Source organism: Anoplophora glabripennis, unplaced genomic scaffold, assembly GCF_000390285.2.
Source record: "Anoplophora glabripennis isolate ALB-LARVAE unplaced genomic scaffold, Agla_2.0 scaffold636, whole genome shotgun sequence".
Lineage (NCBI taxonomy): Eukaryota > Metazoa > Arthropoda > Insecta > Coleoptera > Cerambycidae > Anoplophora > Anoplophora glabripennis.
Window position 1 is genome coordinate 12218 of NW_019416715.1, and position 15779 is coordinate 27996.

At 31.4% G+C, this 15779-nt stretch overlaps 1 protein-coding gene across 4 annotated transcripts in view; it reads right to left on the reverse strand.

The window, feature by feature from the left end:
- Nucleotides 1-394: 394 nt before the first annotated feature.
- Nucleotides 395-15779, reverse strand: part of LOC108912537 (protein retinal degeneration B) — a 70491-nt gene continuing 55106 nt past the window's right edge. For 3 of the 4 annotated variants that reach the window (XM_018717787.1, XM_018717789.2, XM_018717785.2), the window contains 6 exons: nucleotides 15274-15536; nucleotides 14941-15195; nucleotides 11757-11917; nucleotides 11523-11703; nucleotides 9732-10003; nucleotides 395-651 (listed from right to left, as the gene is read on the reverse strand). In XM_018717787.1, coding sequence (XP_018573303.1) covers nucleotides 513-651; nucleotides 9732-10003; nucleotides 11523-11703; nucleotides 11757-11917; nucleotides 14941-15195; nucleotides 15274-15536 — 1271 coding nt within the window. In that variant the 3' untranslated portion in view covers nucleotides 395-512. The remainder of the gene's footprint in view (nucleotides 652-9731; nucleotides 10004-11522; nucleotides 11704-11756; nucleotides 11918-14940; nucleotides 15196-15273; nucleotides 15537-15779) is intronic. The other variant, XM_018717788.2, reaches the window with a different exon arrangement.

Below are 15779 nucleotides of genomic sequence, written 5' to 3' on the forward strand. Positions count from 1 at the left end.
TGAAAGTTATTTTTTACCTATTTAATTTTAAAAACATTTGCAATTGAAAGAATTAAAAAGACCAAATTAAAATGAAATCGATTAAGTTTGCAACACTTGAAATTGCAAATGCTTTTCAAAAGATGCTGCTGGTTTTTAATTTTTCTTGCATTAAAAAATAAGACCCTTGAAATTTATATTATATTATAGTCATAAATAAACGTAGTTATCAAAAAAAATTAGAACACAGAATGTGGCAACAAATCATGTACATATATTTTAATTGTATATTCGAGCGTAGCTTTAAATATTTATAACGATGTTTAACCTTGGATAATTATTTGAATTATAAAAATGAAACCTTAACATCACGTTAATAACTAAAACGAAAAATTTTTTTAACAAGAATCTACGATAACAGTTAATATATTGATTTTAAATAGACAATTCAATACTTTTTCATTTATGTATATAGGTAGAAAAATATAAACAATGATAATACCTAATAAAACTAATCTACTCAGTAGAAAGCTTTATCCAGGACTGTGGTTGCCGATTGTAGAAATAGAAAGCATAGGTTTAGGTAATTGGTAGCGACGAGTACTCATCGATCTTTCCACTTGAGGTACTTCAGTGGCTATAGGATATGATGTCGCTCTCTTTGCAGACCTACTGTTAAAAAAATGTGTAAATAATGTACTAATACGGTATATTTTAATAGATCTACTACTACTTCATATAACATAATCCAGGGTTGCTTTATCCTAATAATGATAGCAGCAGGTAAACAACATAAAGTTTACATAAATTTCAAATAGTCGAGGAATTTTTCAATTTTTATTTTCACTTTTTCATGTAGTACACAATAATTATGAATTTTATGATTATCATTAGCAGATAAATCAAAGCAAGACTCATGTTTGACCACAAATTACATTACAGTTACATTATTAGACATAATAAACACAATAATAATCTAATTGTTTTATGATTCTTAGTAAATCTACCATTGAAAAATTTTTCAAGATACCATTTGAAATTTATTACGTTGAAGATAAATCTACATGGGAATAATTTACAACAGATTAGCCCAGTTATTTTCATCACGTGAGTTTAATTGCCTATATCTTATAGCAAATTCGGATTAATCGGCCCGGTGCATGTTATACAGGGTGGCCAAATGAAAACGAAGCAGAGCCATTTTCGGGAACTGCTTCAAGATTGTAGAAAAACGGTCACACCCGTCGATTTTAGATTAAAGGGGGACATTCTTTGTTGGTATTTTTGACTCCACCACTTTCACCCCCAAGCAAGGGTAAGCATCACCCCAAAATATTTAAATGGCATTGGGGGTTGAGTAATATTTCTTTTGAAAGCTCTTACAATTCTCTTTACAACAGACTATAAATTTTATAATTCCGCCCAATACTTACTAAGAATTTTGATTTTAAAGTTGAAACTTATGTACAAACAATTAGTAATGGTAAAATTGTCAGTCATTCGAGTTAAGTACGCTAATGGTATAAATTTTGTATTTCTTGCGTTACATTGGTTTTTGCCGATTTGTTATCACTTTCGTAAAAAAAAACACAATTGTAAAAAACAGAAATGAATGCTACGCACACACAATGAACGAAAAATTAGTGGATTCCAAATTATTATCTAGTATTATTTGGAAGCGTTAGTTGGTAGTTTATTTAATTGTGTTTTTGAAAATTAAACAATATGGTTCATTCCATTACGGAAAGGGTAGATATCATTTTGCTTTACTTTATGAACAATAAATGTGCCATTAGAACAGCTCAGCTATTTAATGAACAACATCAAGATCGACATGTCAGGAGGATGTGTTCTAGGGTTAGTAAAAAAATTTCCAGAGACGGAACGTAGCCAATAAAAAACCGAGAAATTGAAAAAACCTATAGTTAATTAAGCTAGTGAAGTTGCAGTTTTGGGGCAAGTTCATCTTGATCCTACATTAAGTACGAGGCAGCTGGCATCTGTGTCTGAGATCAATCGAACTAGCATACAAATCATTTTGAAGAAGAATAAATTCCATCCATAAAAAATACATTTAGTCCAGCAACTTCATGAGGATGATTATGACCGCCGTTTGCAATTTTGCAAAACATCTGTTTTTCTGATGAATGCAGTTTTTTCTTGGACGGTAAATCGTCACAATTGCCACTATTGGTCCGGTTTAAACCCAAGAGTTTTTCACGAGGTGCATACACAGCAACCGGAAAAATTAAATATATGATCGACGGATCTGAGCGTTTTTCTACAATCTTGACGCAGTTCCTGAAAATGGCTCTGTTTCGTTTTCATTTGGCCACTCTGTATATAAACCACCTCAGTTCCACACATTCAACTAATGTTGAAATCGCTCAATGTTAAATTATCCTTGAGTTTGAATGATAAAAATTTGTAAGTGAGAAGATCAATTTCTAATTTTCAGCTCTATGGTTAAGAACAGTTTTAACAGTTCGATAAAAAATATAGCAAACCCGAACCTGTTTAAGAATAAGTCTGTAATTATGTAATTTTATCACCATTGTGGTGTTACCAGAGTAAATCTGATTGAAAATAAATACAAATTTTATGCAGAATGACTTATCCGAATAAGCTATACATATATAAACTACACTGAGAGATTTTTTTAATGCAATTGAAATTTTTGAGATGATATGATATTGTGAAATATACAATTTTGTTTTTTTTTTTCATCAAAATCTACAATGAATCTTATTTTAAATTTATATAAAATAGACTTTGGTGAAAATAATAGAGATTTCTGTAATAGCAAAGATAATTTTTTATGCAGGGTATTCACAGAAGTTTCAAACAATTTTGCTAAATTAAAGCATACGTTGAAACGATACAGGGTGTTTCATTAAAAATGGGACACAGCTAGCTTAATTGGAGATTCCTAAGATGAAAATCATTGAGCGAAACATGCCTTAATGAAACTTGCCCTTTTTCAGTTTACAAAAAAACTGAATTTTAGGTAAATTTTTAGCAAAATATGTTTTGCAGTACGAGAATTTTGAAAATAATATTCATTTTAATCCTATCGATAGAGGACATCTTACTAGTGGTACAAATATCTTAACTTTTCTGCTCTTCACATATCTGCAAGCTACGAAAATAATAAAAACTTTGTTTTTTGTTTAACTTTGAGTGAAGATAGTATACCAGTTCTCAAAAGAAAAAAAATGCATTCATTTACAAAATAATACGATTTTTTATAACACCGCATGTTAAATTAAAGTGTTAACTAGTTGAATAAGATCTGAAATATGACGTCAAGTTTAAAAATAAGATTATAAAAAAAGTCAATTATGTGAATGGTATAAAGCATTCAAACATGGTCGAAAAGTGGTTAATGATTTACCACATTCTGGTCATCCTTCAACATCTTCAACTGAAGAGAACATCGATAAAGTGAAGGAATTGGTACTTGCAAAGCGTCCTTATAGTTTTAAAGAGCTAGCATATGAACTAAACATATCTCACAAACCAGTTTAAACCGTTTTAGTTGAAGTTTTATTTATGAAATTCATCGCAGCACAGCTGGATCCAGCTTTAAAAAAGCATTGCAAATATGTTGCGGAAGACATGCTTCAATGAGCTAATTTCATTCTCTACATTCATGCAATCCATCATGATGGGTGATGAGACATGGGTTTACGAGTTTGACATGGAAACACAAGGCGATAATTGTGAATGATTTTTTGACCAAGAACTCAACAAATGTCAATGATTGAGTAGTCACTGAAAAATCACTGAAGAAGTTGAAGTCGATAGCAGAATATGCATTTAAATGTAGTCTATTTTGAAGACAAAATAAATTTTGATGATTGAATATATTGTGTTTTATTGACAAATTTCAAATACTTTTTTAACCGAATGTACAATGAAACGGAAAATCCTTTTAATCTCTAAGACAGTTTAGTTGTTTTTTTTTTACTTCCAAATTGAAACCCAATTTTATTTAAAAGTAAGTTTGTTTTGTCCCTCTACCGCTAAACTATAACTGACTACAATTTTTCAAATTCTTGTTTAAAAAAATATACCTTCCAAAATTTTCTATTTTTCAGTAAAATGATTATCAATACATTGTCAAAATTATAATTATTTTAACTTTAGCACCCTGTAGATTGAAAAGGTGTAATATTTGATTGAAATTGATAATTGAGGCAAGTTCATTGGAATCGCCCCTCTCACTAAGTTATGTCCCATTCTTAGCGAAACATTCTGAATTTTACACATAACCACTAACTACCTTTGTAAATAACTGTGTACAAACTACTTAATGAAATGCATACTTCCTTAAAATATTTCAGCAATAGGATTAAGCAAATGGGTTCAGATCATGATCAGCAACTTATCACAGATGGCTTGTGGCAGTTAAAGACATTTAACATTGAACAAGACATACATACAGATTTTACTTTAACTATTTTTATATTTGATTGTTTTATTTGTTGATTTAGCAGTTTTATTGATGCTACCATATTTTAATTAAATGATAATGGATTTCTTTTATTATATCTATTTATTGTTCAAGTTTACGATAATTTTTATTTGAAGTCCACCATTACTGGTTGTTCATTTAAAAAGTGTAAGAGCACGATAAATATGAAAAGCAATTTCTTGCATTTACTTCTTATATTACACATAAGCTTTTTTTAATTAGCTTACCCAGATAAGCGGATAACATTTTCACTAGCTTACTGTGGTAAGCCCTGCTAAATGAAATCAACACCACCTATAAGTTTAACGCAAGGTATATACTCTTATCTGTATCTAATCTAAAATAAGTCAGAAGCGATAAATTTATGAAAATCCATTATTACAAGGGTTGGCTTTTATATTTTGGGAATGGACCGATTGTAAGTAATTCATTGGCCCAGCTATTGAGGATTTCTAGCATTGCCGAATGTGACATGGTCGGTTCCTTGAAAGTATTTTATTACTATTGTAAGATATATACAAGGTGATTCTTAAATGCACCAATACAGAGCATGTGTGTGTTATAGACTAGAATATATTATTTTAATAATACCACTTATACCTATATACTAAGCTGCTTCATTTAGCCGGTAGGTGCTAAAGTCGGTGAAAAAATATAGTATCTTCCAAATAACTAAAATCCATTGTCAAATTTAAATAAAATTTGGTATGATATGGTCTCGTTTTGACATAATAATCGTAACTATAGTTTGTAACTGGGAAAAATATCTTCTACCATTGAGTTGATATGTTCATATTTTTTTATAGGTTGACAAGTGACCTTGCAAGTTCAGTTCTCATTTTAGCATAAAGGTTATAATTTTTTAGGTACCTATACCTAATGATTTTCGTGTAATTAATTATTTTATTATCACTAATAAATTTTTTACATAAATCTGATTTAATCGTCATAGAAAATTTGATTTATTAATAATAAGGATGATCTGAGAATAAAAAATTTGTAATTGTACACTCTTTCACGAAAATTATTGAAAATGGTCAGCACCGTTTCCTGTAACACAATTCAGTCAAAAAAATTAAAAATTTGTCATAATAATAAATTAATTAGTTAGTCATTACTAATACAAAAAAATGTACAAACAGAAAGCTTAAAAAAAACCTTAGTTTTAAGATGAAATAAGAGCTGAAGCAAAAAAATATGAGTATATTTGCTTAAAGGAGGGTAAATTTTTTACATTTCTGTGATTGTAATTACTTCGGTGACGTGAACAAGTGGTATAGAGATAAACTGCATTAAAATGTCCTATTTTAGGGACTCCTCTGCCTTGTGTTGGTTCATAAACGAATCACCCTGTATAAGCATAATTAGCCAGAAGAAACTTGAGATAGTTTATTCTTTAATCACATATTAGTTATATTTTATATTACAAATACAAATTATCATTATTATTATTAGTGTTAGTAATACATGAAATAAGTAAGAGATCAAATTGACGTTGAATTGAATTCGTATATATCTACTCCAATTCTTTTAAAGCAAACAACCAATAATAAGAACAGCTGATGTAATTTTTATAAATGCACACAAGTTATTGAAATCTGATAATTATGTTTTTCTAATTTCCTAAATAATGATGTATTAAATATAGGTTGACGCAGAAGTCCGATTATGGTTAAATAATGAATAACTTTCATTGCTTGTTAATAGCATTTTTAGCATTTAATACATCGTTTGGAAATATGTAAGTGTACATTATGTTTTGAAAACTACATCTTGCAAATTCTCCTGACTTGTTTCCTTTGAGGGAACTTAAGGAGGTTCGATACCGAAAAAAAAATGGTAAGAAAGTTTTGAAAATCATTGAAATCTGTTAATAAATATGCCAACTGCCTCGTGTAAAAATATTAGATTGATTGCCAATATAGTTTTTTTGAAAAATGATATTAAAAATTATGCTCTTATGGGAGTTGGGAAAAAACTTTAATCAAACGTGAATATTTCTGGGAAAATAAAATTGTAATTAAAGAATTAAATATTACTAAACATTTTAAAACAATAAAAATATGCACTTACAAATGTAATTATTGAGATAACGGAATGAATATATAACGTTTTGGCAAATTCGAACAAACATCTGATCTAATGAAAGGAAATATGGCAACACTGCACGCTGTATTTAACGCTTTGACTGACACGCTATATTTGAATAGCTCGATTATAGACTATAAAATTATTGCAATCGAAAACATATGTAGTAATAATTAATATTAAATAAATTTTTGGTGATGTAATGCAATATAATAGCAATTTGAAACAAAAATTGAAAGGATCTCTTTGCAAAACAGAACAGGTGTTCTGTCATAATCTTCAATTTGACAAGGTGACGTCTCACTATCATACACTGAGCTTCTTGATAGTTATCATACAGATTCTCGGTTTGCACATTTTACTTTTTTTTCATCAATCCATATTATGTTTCATACGCATTTTATATTGCTTTTCCTTCGTATCTTGGATGTTCATCAAGTTTACGGAATATGCGCAAAGCACAACTGACAGTAATGACAGTTGACCCAACTTTTACCACTACGGCATGGCAATGGCAATGTTGCCAGATTTCATCCATAATTTTACAAGCTCTTAATAAATAAATAGACACTTTTGTTCAAATAAAATGTTAATTGCCGTGCATTAAGCACGAAAAATATATGCAAGCTAATATGTGTTGTATAAATTTCATTCGTATATATTATATCTAGTGCGCTCAAATTAGTTTTTGTAAGGTTGGTACTACAACGAAACTACCGTGTATAAGCATAGTCTTCCCTTCCGCACCACCTGCCCTGCAAGAGATGTATCAAACCTCTTTAAAAGGTAGGGTGGATGCAAATAAACCAAGGACCATATAAGAACTTGAGGCCAATATTTGAGAAGAAACTGATGCGTTGTAGCCTACAATTCTAACCAATAATGGGGAATGCCTTGGACAGAGCATCATAGGTAAAAGTTGAAAATGGGCGCCATTTGCAAGATGTCATTTTCAAAACAACATGTATAGTCTATCCGATCTCAATTGAAGGCCAAAGAGCTAGGCAGTATGAACCAGGTTCGGTCGCTACACAGCAAGTCGGCATTGAAATATTTAAAAAAACTTGTTCCCATATTTATTTAGCCCTACCCATATACTGGTCTGGTCGAACTAAACGTGGAGGTGGTAGAAATGTATACGTCCAGCTGAAGAATGTGCACGCGGGCAAACAGCGCAGAAACAAAGCCGCGGTGGGTGACTGGGCCATAAATTTCATTTGTCAACAGATTATCTATCAGTGCAGTGCAGCAATGCGGAATTTGATATGATTAAGGTAATTTTAATTTATTATACATATTATTATATTATATATTTCTATTAATCATTCATATTACAATTGCGAAAGGGAGAAATAAGAGGGATATTTTGTTTACTAATATTATTACAACATGGCAATTTGGAGACCTTTTGAAACGGAACAAAATGCCAGACAATATTGAATTAGTAGAACTGGAAGTTGATGAAACAGATTTAGATACAGATTTACATGTTCAATATTAGCGTCTCATTTTAAATATTTATGATTGTTTAAAAAAGGAAGAAAACGAAAAATCAGATAATGAAATTGCAAATAGAATTCACGTATTAACTAAAGTTTCAGTGTCCACAATTTTTCATGTTATTAAACAAGGTGTTATAGATCATTGCATAAGAGGAAACGAAAACAAACATTTAAAAATATCGATGACATGACGAGATATGTAATTCGGCGGACAATTTGTAATTTATATAAAGAAAATAAAGTACCAACTTTAGAGATGATTAAAGATAAATTGCGTTCTTGCCGAGCAGTAATATATTTTAATGAAGATGTAAATGTTTTTTGATATGTCATAACCAAAATTTACCATCAATATAATAAAATTGTTTGAAGACATAAATAATTATAAATAATTAAAATATGTTGTTGGCCAAATAAACATATAATAAAATTTTCTACACATTATATAGGCACCTGCAAATTATAATTTTTTCACCTTTAGCAGAAAACTTTTTTAGGGACGCCTATGAAACTCATTAAATTTTATTGCTAGGTGTATTTCATACATGTTCAACTGATTTCGGAAAGACTATACATTACTTTCAAGCAATGTAAATTCATTAACTTTAAAACAATGAAGATAACAAAAAATTACTAGAAACAAAGAATTATTTATTACATAAACCCTAACAGGATTTATGCGCCACCCTATAACATGATAAAAACAGTTGTATTCATTGCCGCATAATCAAGACAAAACTGATCTTTCAATATTGACGGGTCATATATCAGCATATCAGCAGACCGTTTAAATAAATTTAATTGATTCCATCGGATAAGCTCGAATTGTGTGTATCAAAATCATAGAATCAATCATATTTCTGTACTGTACCTCATTTTTTGCACAAAGTGATAAAAGACAAAAATGACAAAATGTGTTAAATATTTTAAGCAAATTGAAAAAAATTACTATCACTATTATAGTATTTTTTTTATTTATTTAAAGTAATTACCCCCATCCCACAGAAACTGTTTTTGTGCAATAAATTTACGCCGTCTAATTTTGTATATAATTTTAAAATTGATTTCACAACCTACATCTTTCTTACTGCAGAATAACTTGTGTGCAACACTTTAACGGAACAGGACAAAAATGCTTATTACATGATATTCTTGTGCAACACTACAGATGATGTGCAAGGTTGTCTTTTATAATTACCGTCATAATACCATATTTATACATGACTAATGTAAACCTTGCGTTTGAGAAAACCACTGTTGCGCGCAGGAGATGAGATGCCCGGGTCATGGCTGAAACATTGACACCACCACATGCACTTTAATCTACCACTATTTCTATGTCTCTCTATAGTCGTCATAAAATATGTTAATGCACATTCTGCAACCTTAGAAGTCAAGAAAAAACACAATTTATGACCAACACTTAGTTTTTTTTTAAATGATGCCTATTAAAAACTGTGGTAAAATTTTGATTTTGTTCATTTTCTCTACAAAATAAACCACTGTAAAAAATCTTTTAAATTCCACAAATAATTTACAAATAAAGATTAAATTTGACATTGAAACATAATTTAACTACTTACTAATATAAAAAAATCAACATAACATTAAGATTAACTCTTGATTAAATGAGGTTGTGTTCTTTCTAGACTATTTAAAAATGTTAAAAAAAAAACATCAAATACCTTCTTCGCCTAGAAAAGCTTTGACCTGGAAGACCAAAGTATCCCCTAGGAATTACCATTCTAGCATTACCCTGTGCCGGTCTAGATCCACCATGAGACATTAACATTGTTAAATGTGCAGCATAACCGTCCATCAGCACCGTAGCCTGGGATTGTTGTTTTTTAGAAGCTTTTCCCACTATAAATATCTGTTTTGATTTCAGTCCAATTGACGTATAAACACTTATGTCTTTGGCACTACCGTAAGCAGAGTGTATTGCTACACCATGATTCTAAAAACATATACACACTATTATTTTTCCACAGATTTAACACAAAATAAAATAAGAAAATATCTTAATAGCATTTTTTTGTAAATTTACTTCCCGTATTTCATTTATTTATGTTAGTTGATATATTAGGGTGCTGTTTTCTCAAGCAGCAACGTGGTAACCATTTTACTGTAAGAGATGCAAGATGGTCATATTGTAGAATTAGTTATAAAATAGAATTTACTGACCACTGACATGCCAAAAGCGAAAAGCTGAAACTTCTGAATTTCATTTTCATTTATTTTTTTTGTTTAAAAAAAATAGAATGAGGTGATCATTTTAAGTGCAGACGTTATTATTATGACACTTTTTTATTGAGAATGCGAATAAGTAACCACATTTTTTTCTTAGAACTGTTCTGAACAATAACTTACTATGAAAAATTTAAGAAGATGGATATTTCGTTTCCAATGCCCTCTTTGTAAAAGTAGATAATATTGTTTTTCAACAAAACCAAAAAAAGTTATATCCATTATATGAAACATTATCGTAATAAAAAAAAATGAGCTGATTTAAAAAATGTGAAAATTCAATATGGCGCCCACAAAAAATAAATTTTGTTAGATCAAAATAGGTGTAAAGCATCAAAATATTCCACACAAAATTTTCCATATAAAACTAGAAAAAAAATCTGTCTCATGGATAATTTCAAAATATCAGTTAGGAAAGACCATTTGACCAAAGAAATTGGTTAAATTTCTCTTCAGCATGATATTCGTCGATAAATTCTGCTACGTTACTTTGATTTAGTGATTGTGTCGTATACAGGATTATCCAAAAGTCCCAGTACGGCAGAAAAACTTTTGAAGCATTTTGGAAAAAATGTTTCAGACAAAAGTATAAGGACTTTTCTCTGGCTATCTGATGGTGATATTGGATTTGACCTTGACTTTGACCTTCAAGGTAATTTGAAGGTCAAGTTAAGTTTTTTAAATGGAAACCCCTATTTTTTATTGTGGATTTGGAAAGAGCAGGAAATTTTACGTCCAAAGATGGTCTTGACTATGACTTTGACAATGACCTTCAAGGTCAAATGTGGGTCGACTTCCAAAAGGTGAAATTTTTTTTTTTAATCCTACTTTGCAATTTTTTGAAATTTTTGTTTCAGATCAACCGACTGGATATAATGTTTAGGAACTGCAAACCGTGCGAGCAAGGGACATTTTTTACGCCGGCCATGACAGCGGCGCTCTCAGTCGATACATATTTATAAAGAAATTTGTCAGCATACCTCAACATATATACTTTTGAATAAACCTGGATAAAATTGATCACATAGTTTTTGAGACAATAATTCCTAATAATTCCTACTAATAATAATAATTCCTTCTAAATTCTATCTAATTCCTTCTAAAATCCACCTATTTTTACCGCAGTCTACTCCGTTGTTCCCCTTAATTACTCAAAAATATGTTAATTATTAAACAATACATTATAAATCAATATACAGTAGAACCTTGATAAAATAAGCAATACATACATTGATTAGATTACTTAAATATGCAGCTTTGTGGCCGAGAGGGTCAGTAGACAAGCCGTCTGCAAAGGAAATCAACCCATGCGGAAAGTTATGCTGTGACAACCAGGATACTACTCTACGATGCTGCATATCAGGTCTTCCCGTAATATATATGATTAAGTATCCCAATTCCTGCCAATGCCTTTAAAAATTGTATTACAAACATTGTTAATGCATTAAATTTTTAATATTTACCTGACTACATCCACTGCACCAGCTCTAACCTTAGGATCCCGTCCCGTTACCGACATACTTGCTGTAAATGATCCATCGATGCTAAATACAACACATTCCGTTTTGGGGGGAACCACGGCCAGAAAAAAATCTACGGATGTATGGTCTCCCCTCACAACCATCTGAAATACAAAAGGTACAGACAGAGTGCCCGCTTAAAACTAACATCTGTATAGCTTTTTCAGTTTTAGTTCCATTTAACTCATTTTTTTTTCAAAAGCTCACTAAGATGAGCAATGAGCTCACTAATTTGCGATGCAAAGGGGTACGACACGCAGAAGCCCATTCCAAAAGACCAGAAGTTTTAAATTTCTGGAAAAACTGAGCGGAGAAAATGAAAAAGATAGTGAAAAACTAAACAAACTAAATATATTGTATCCACGGATAGAGTTAAAAAAGGGTAAAACTTTATTTTTTATTTTATGGAAAAAGTCATTCTTATTAGTAAAATATGTTTGTGTTCAAATGTACAAAAATTTAGTTTTAAGGTGGTCAATATACCTATACCGTGCTTTCACCGTACAATGCTACATAGGGAATTAGCTTCGTTCGAGTTCGTAAACTTGGAAGGGTGGGGAGCGCTGGGTGCTGCAACCTGACTGATGTGAGATATGATCACGTACGCCACAGCGCCGCACGCAGAGATCGACATCCCCACCGCTGAAGCCGCACAAGTTTGACCGACGCACCTATGTAGTGTTTTCCCATGAAAGCACGGTATAGCATGTTTTTACAAGGAATGATTAGAAATAGATGATTTTATCTATTGAAATCCATACATTATAGTTTTGTTGAGGTTCCCATATAACCCAATTCCAAACCGTTCTAATCATGTGCAGTCTGAAATATGTTTTCTTTGAACGGTTCAGAATTTCGCAGATGTTTGTTTTGGTTTTATTCGAACTTGATTCAGAATCTTTCTGACCCATCCAAAGTAGTTCTTGCTCCCAAGCATGAATTATTTAGAACTGTTTAATTGGTGCATGCGTAGTTATCATTTTCGAAGATCACCTTGATTATTTCCCGCAAACACTGTAGTTTTTTCATTTCATGTTTTTCTTTTACGAAATTTATTGGAGTATTTCTACATTATCATTTTCTACTTCCAGTTCTGAAGAATTCGATAGAATTTTGGGAGTTATTTGCTCTGAATTGCAAAGAAGAATTATTCACACATTCCTGTCAAATACACAGGTTCGGAAAGTCCCCATGGTACATCGGCCGTTACGTAAGAGCGATAAAGTAGAGAAGGATGGCTATAATGAAGGCGTCTCATAGTCATCACCCGTTTCCCTCTTCCACAAATAAGATCCACTTCCACTTGTAATTCAGCGACCGGTGGTCATCTTTGTTTTCGTCGTTTGCCTTTTCTTTAATAGATGTCACTACTTATACAATTCCGACTGGTATTCCGATATGTTAATACAATTCGTTAACAGAGGACAGCACAATTTCTCTAAGGTGAGGCGCAGCCTTAGAAAGAGTGATGCCAGATTTTTTTGGAATTGGGGAAATAGAAAATTTTGCTTTATTTCTTGGGATTTTTAAGTCATTTTAAAAAGTATTCTTAAATAACAATTAAATGAACTTTAAATGCAGCTGAGCACTATACTCCATTTGAATAACTTCTCAGTAAGGGAAACACGGTCACTAGATTTACAGAGGTATCTACTAGCTACTGTAAAAAGTTTTCTTTGTTACGTGCTTTTTCTTGGTGGCCACTATGTGGCGTGTATGAATTATGATTTCGGAATAATCCCAGAACCCCAGATTTCTGTCAAACAAGGGGATACATACAGACTAGCTCTGTGAATTAGCTCAAGCATACACTGTATAAAATTTATTTTCTGTTAAATATTTGTAAAAATATATCAGTTTTCGAATGAATAAAATATCTGACTTAACCAAGTATAAGTACATCACTAATACCCATTGAGCTGCCTTCTGTTAACGGATTGTATTAACATATCGGAATACCGGAATCGGAATTGTATAAGTAGTGACATCTATTAAAGAAAAGGCAAACGACAAAAACAAAGATGACCACCGATCGCTGAATTACAAGTGGAAGTGGATCTTATTTGTGGAAGGGCGAAAGGGGCGGTGACTATGAGACGCCATCATTATAGCCATCTTTCTTTATCGCACGGATTTCTATGACTTACTTTATCGCTCTCGCGTAACGGCCGATGTACCATGGGGACTTTCCAAACCTGTATACAAATAATCATATTTGTATCTTAACATCGAAACTGGATATAAAATATTCCATTTCCACCAGAGAAAATTATTTTAGTTCTTTAGTACGCAAAAAAAAATTTGAGATTAAGGTATAAGGCAAAGACCCAAAGAGCAGACAGATGAAAGTGATTAGATTTGGAACTTATTAGTTCATTACTAAAAACAACAGTTTGCTGCAAATGTCACGAATTCTAATGTGTTTTGGTTTTCAAAAGAATCGGGACAGTTCTGAATCGTTCAGGATTTTGTCTAATGTGTTTATAGTTCTGCGCACATTCTGGATTGTTCAGAAGAAGAGAACCCAAACAAAGCTTATGCCAATAAGAAGAATAAGAAACACATAAGTAAATAACCAATCTTGTTCCAATGCACAGAGCGTTTCCAATAGTCTAATCAATTTTTTAGCAAGAATAAATAAAAATAAAAATATATTTTGGGCAAGACTTCGCTTGGTTAAAAAGTAATTTGAAATATATTTTTATTAAAAATCAAGTCAGAAGCAAAAAACATATTCTGTACAGATAAAGTGAGTTTTTGGTATAATGTATCAAAAAAATTAATTAGAAAGTGGTTCAGAATTAAGATTTATTCCCATATTCCAGATTTGAAAGTATTGGCCTACTTTTATTTTTTTATTTTTTGTTTTGTTTATTAATTTCAAATTTCACAATCTAAACGATAATATTTTTCAATGAAAAAAGACCTAATATTAATTTGAGGTTTGCATTTGAGGAAGATAGGTAAATTTTTGTTCATATATAAAACCTAATATTTTGAAAAAAAAAATTAAATCTAGATAAAATAAAAATTATGAAGCTGTTACAGTCATAAATGGGACACTGCAGATTCAAGACCGATATAAATTAATCTCATACGGACAAAATATAACAAATTGTCACTATACCTTGATCGGATAAAGTCCATAGCCAAGAGCCTTATCTTCTGGAACGGCGTAAGTTATTCTTCCTGTTTTATCTGTTACCTCTGTAGATAAATGAATCCATTCCCCTATAGGCACGTCTTTCATTACATGGATATCTACTTTTTCACCAGTTAGAGTTATCATGTCCAAAGGACCATACATGAATCGAGCTGTTAATACCTGCGGAGCACCTTCGCGTACAATGACGTCATTAGCTCGATGATTGGCAGTAACGTTCTAACAAAGCAAAAATATTTTTACCACACATATGTATTATTGTAAATTGTAAAATTATTATCAGCCTAGCAATTTTACCTTAAGCTTAACTGATGTTCTCTTTTTGATCCACTTTTCCCTTGGTTGGCCAGGACGAAACATAGGTTCATTATCGTCTCCACCTGGCAAGGATGTAACCTCAATTCCCCCAATTTGTCTTAAAATGAATGCAATAACGTCATTGCTTTCCCAATAACTAGCATGGAATAAATGAGGTAGTGCATTTGTTGGGAAATTTGACAGTCCTTCTGGGCAGTATAAAGCGTAGTCCATGCGTTTTCCTCCCCACCATTTTTGTTGCACTAAAGAAAATAAATTAAGAAAATGTTGATGTCTGTATCTATAAAAAGAGGCATATGAATGAAAAATCTCATAAAAAAAGTCCTATTATTTTCGTCCAAAGAATCTGCGATTAACAGTTTGGCCCCAAATCTAGTACTTTATTCTATTTGTGGAAAAAAGAAACTTAAATAGGTACGAACAGTGCAATAGTTAAAAGTGGATAAGGATAAAAAGATAACAAGAACATAGAAGTGGTAGAGTTC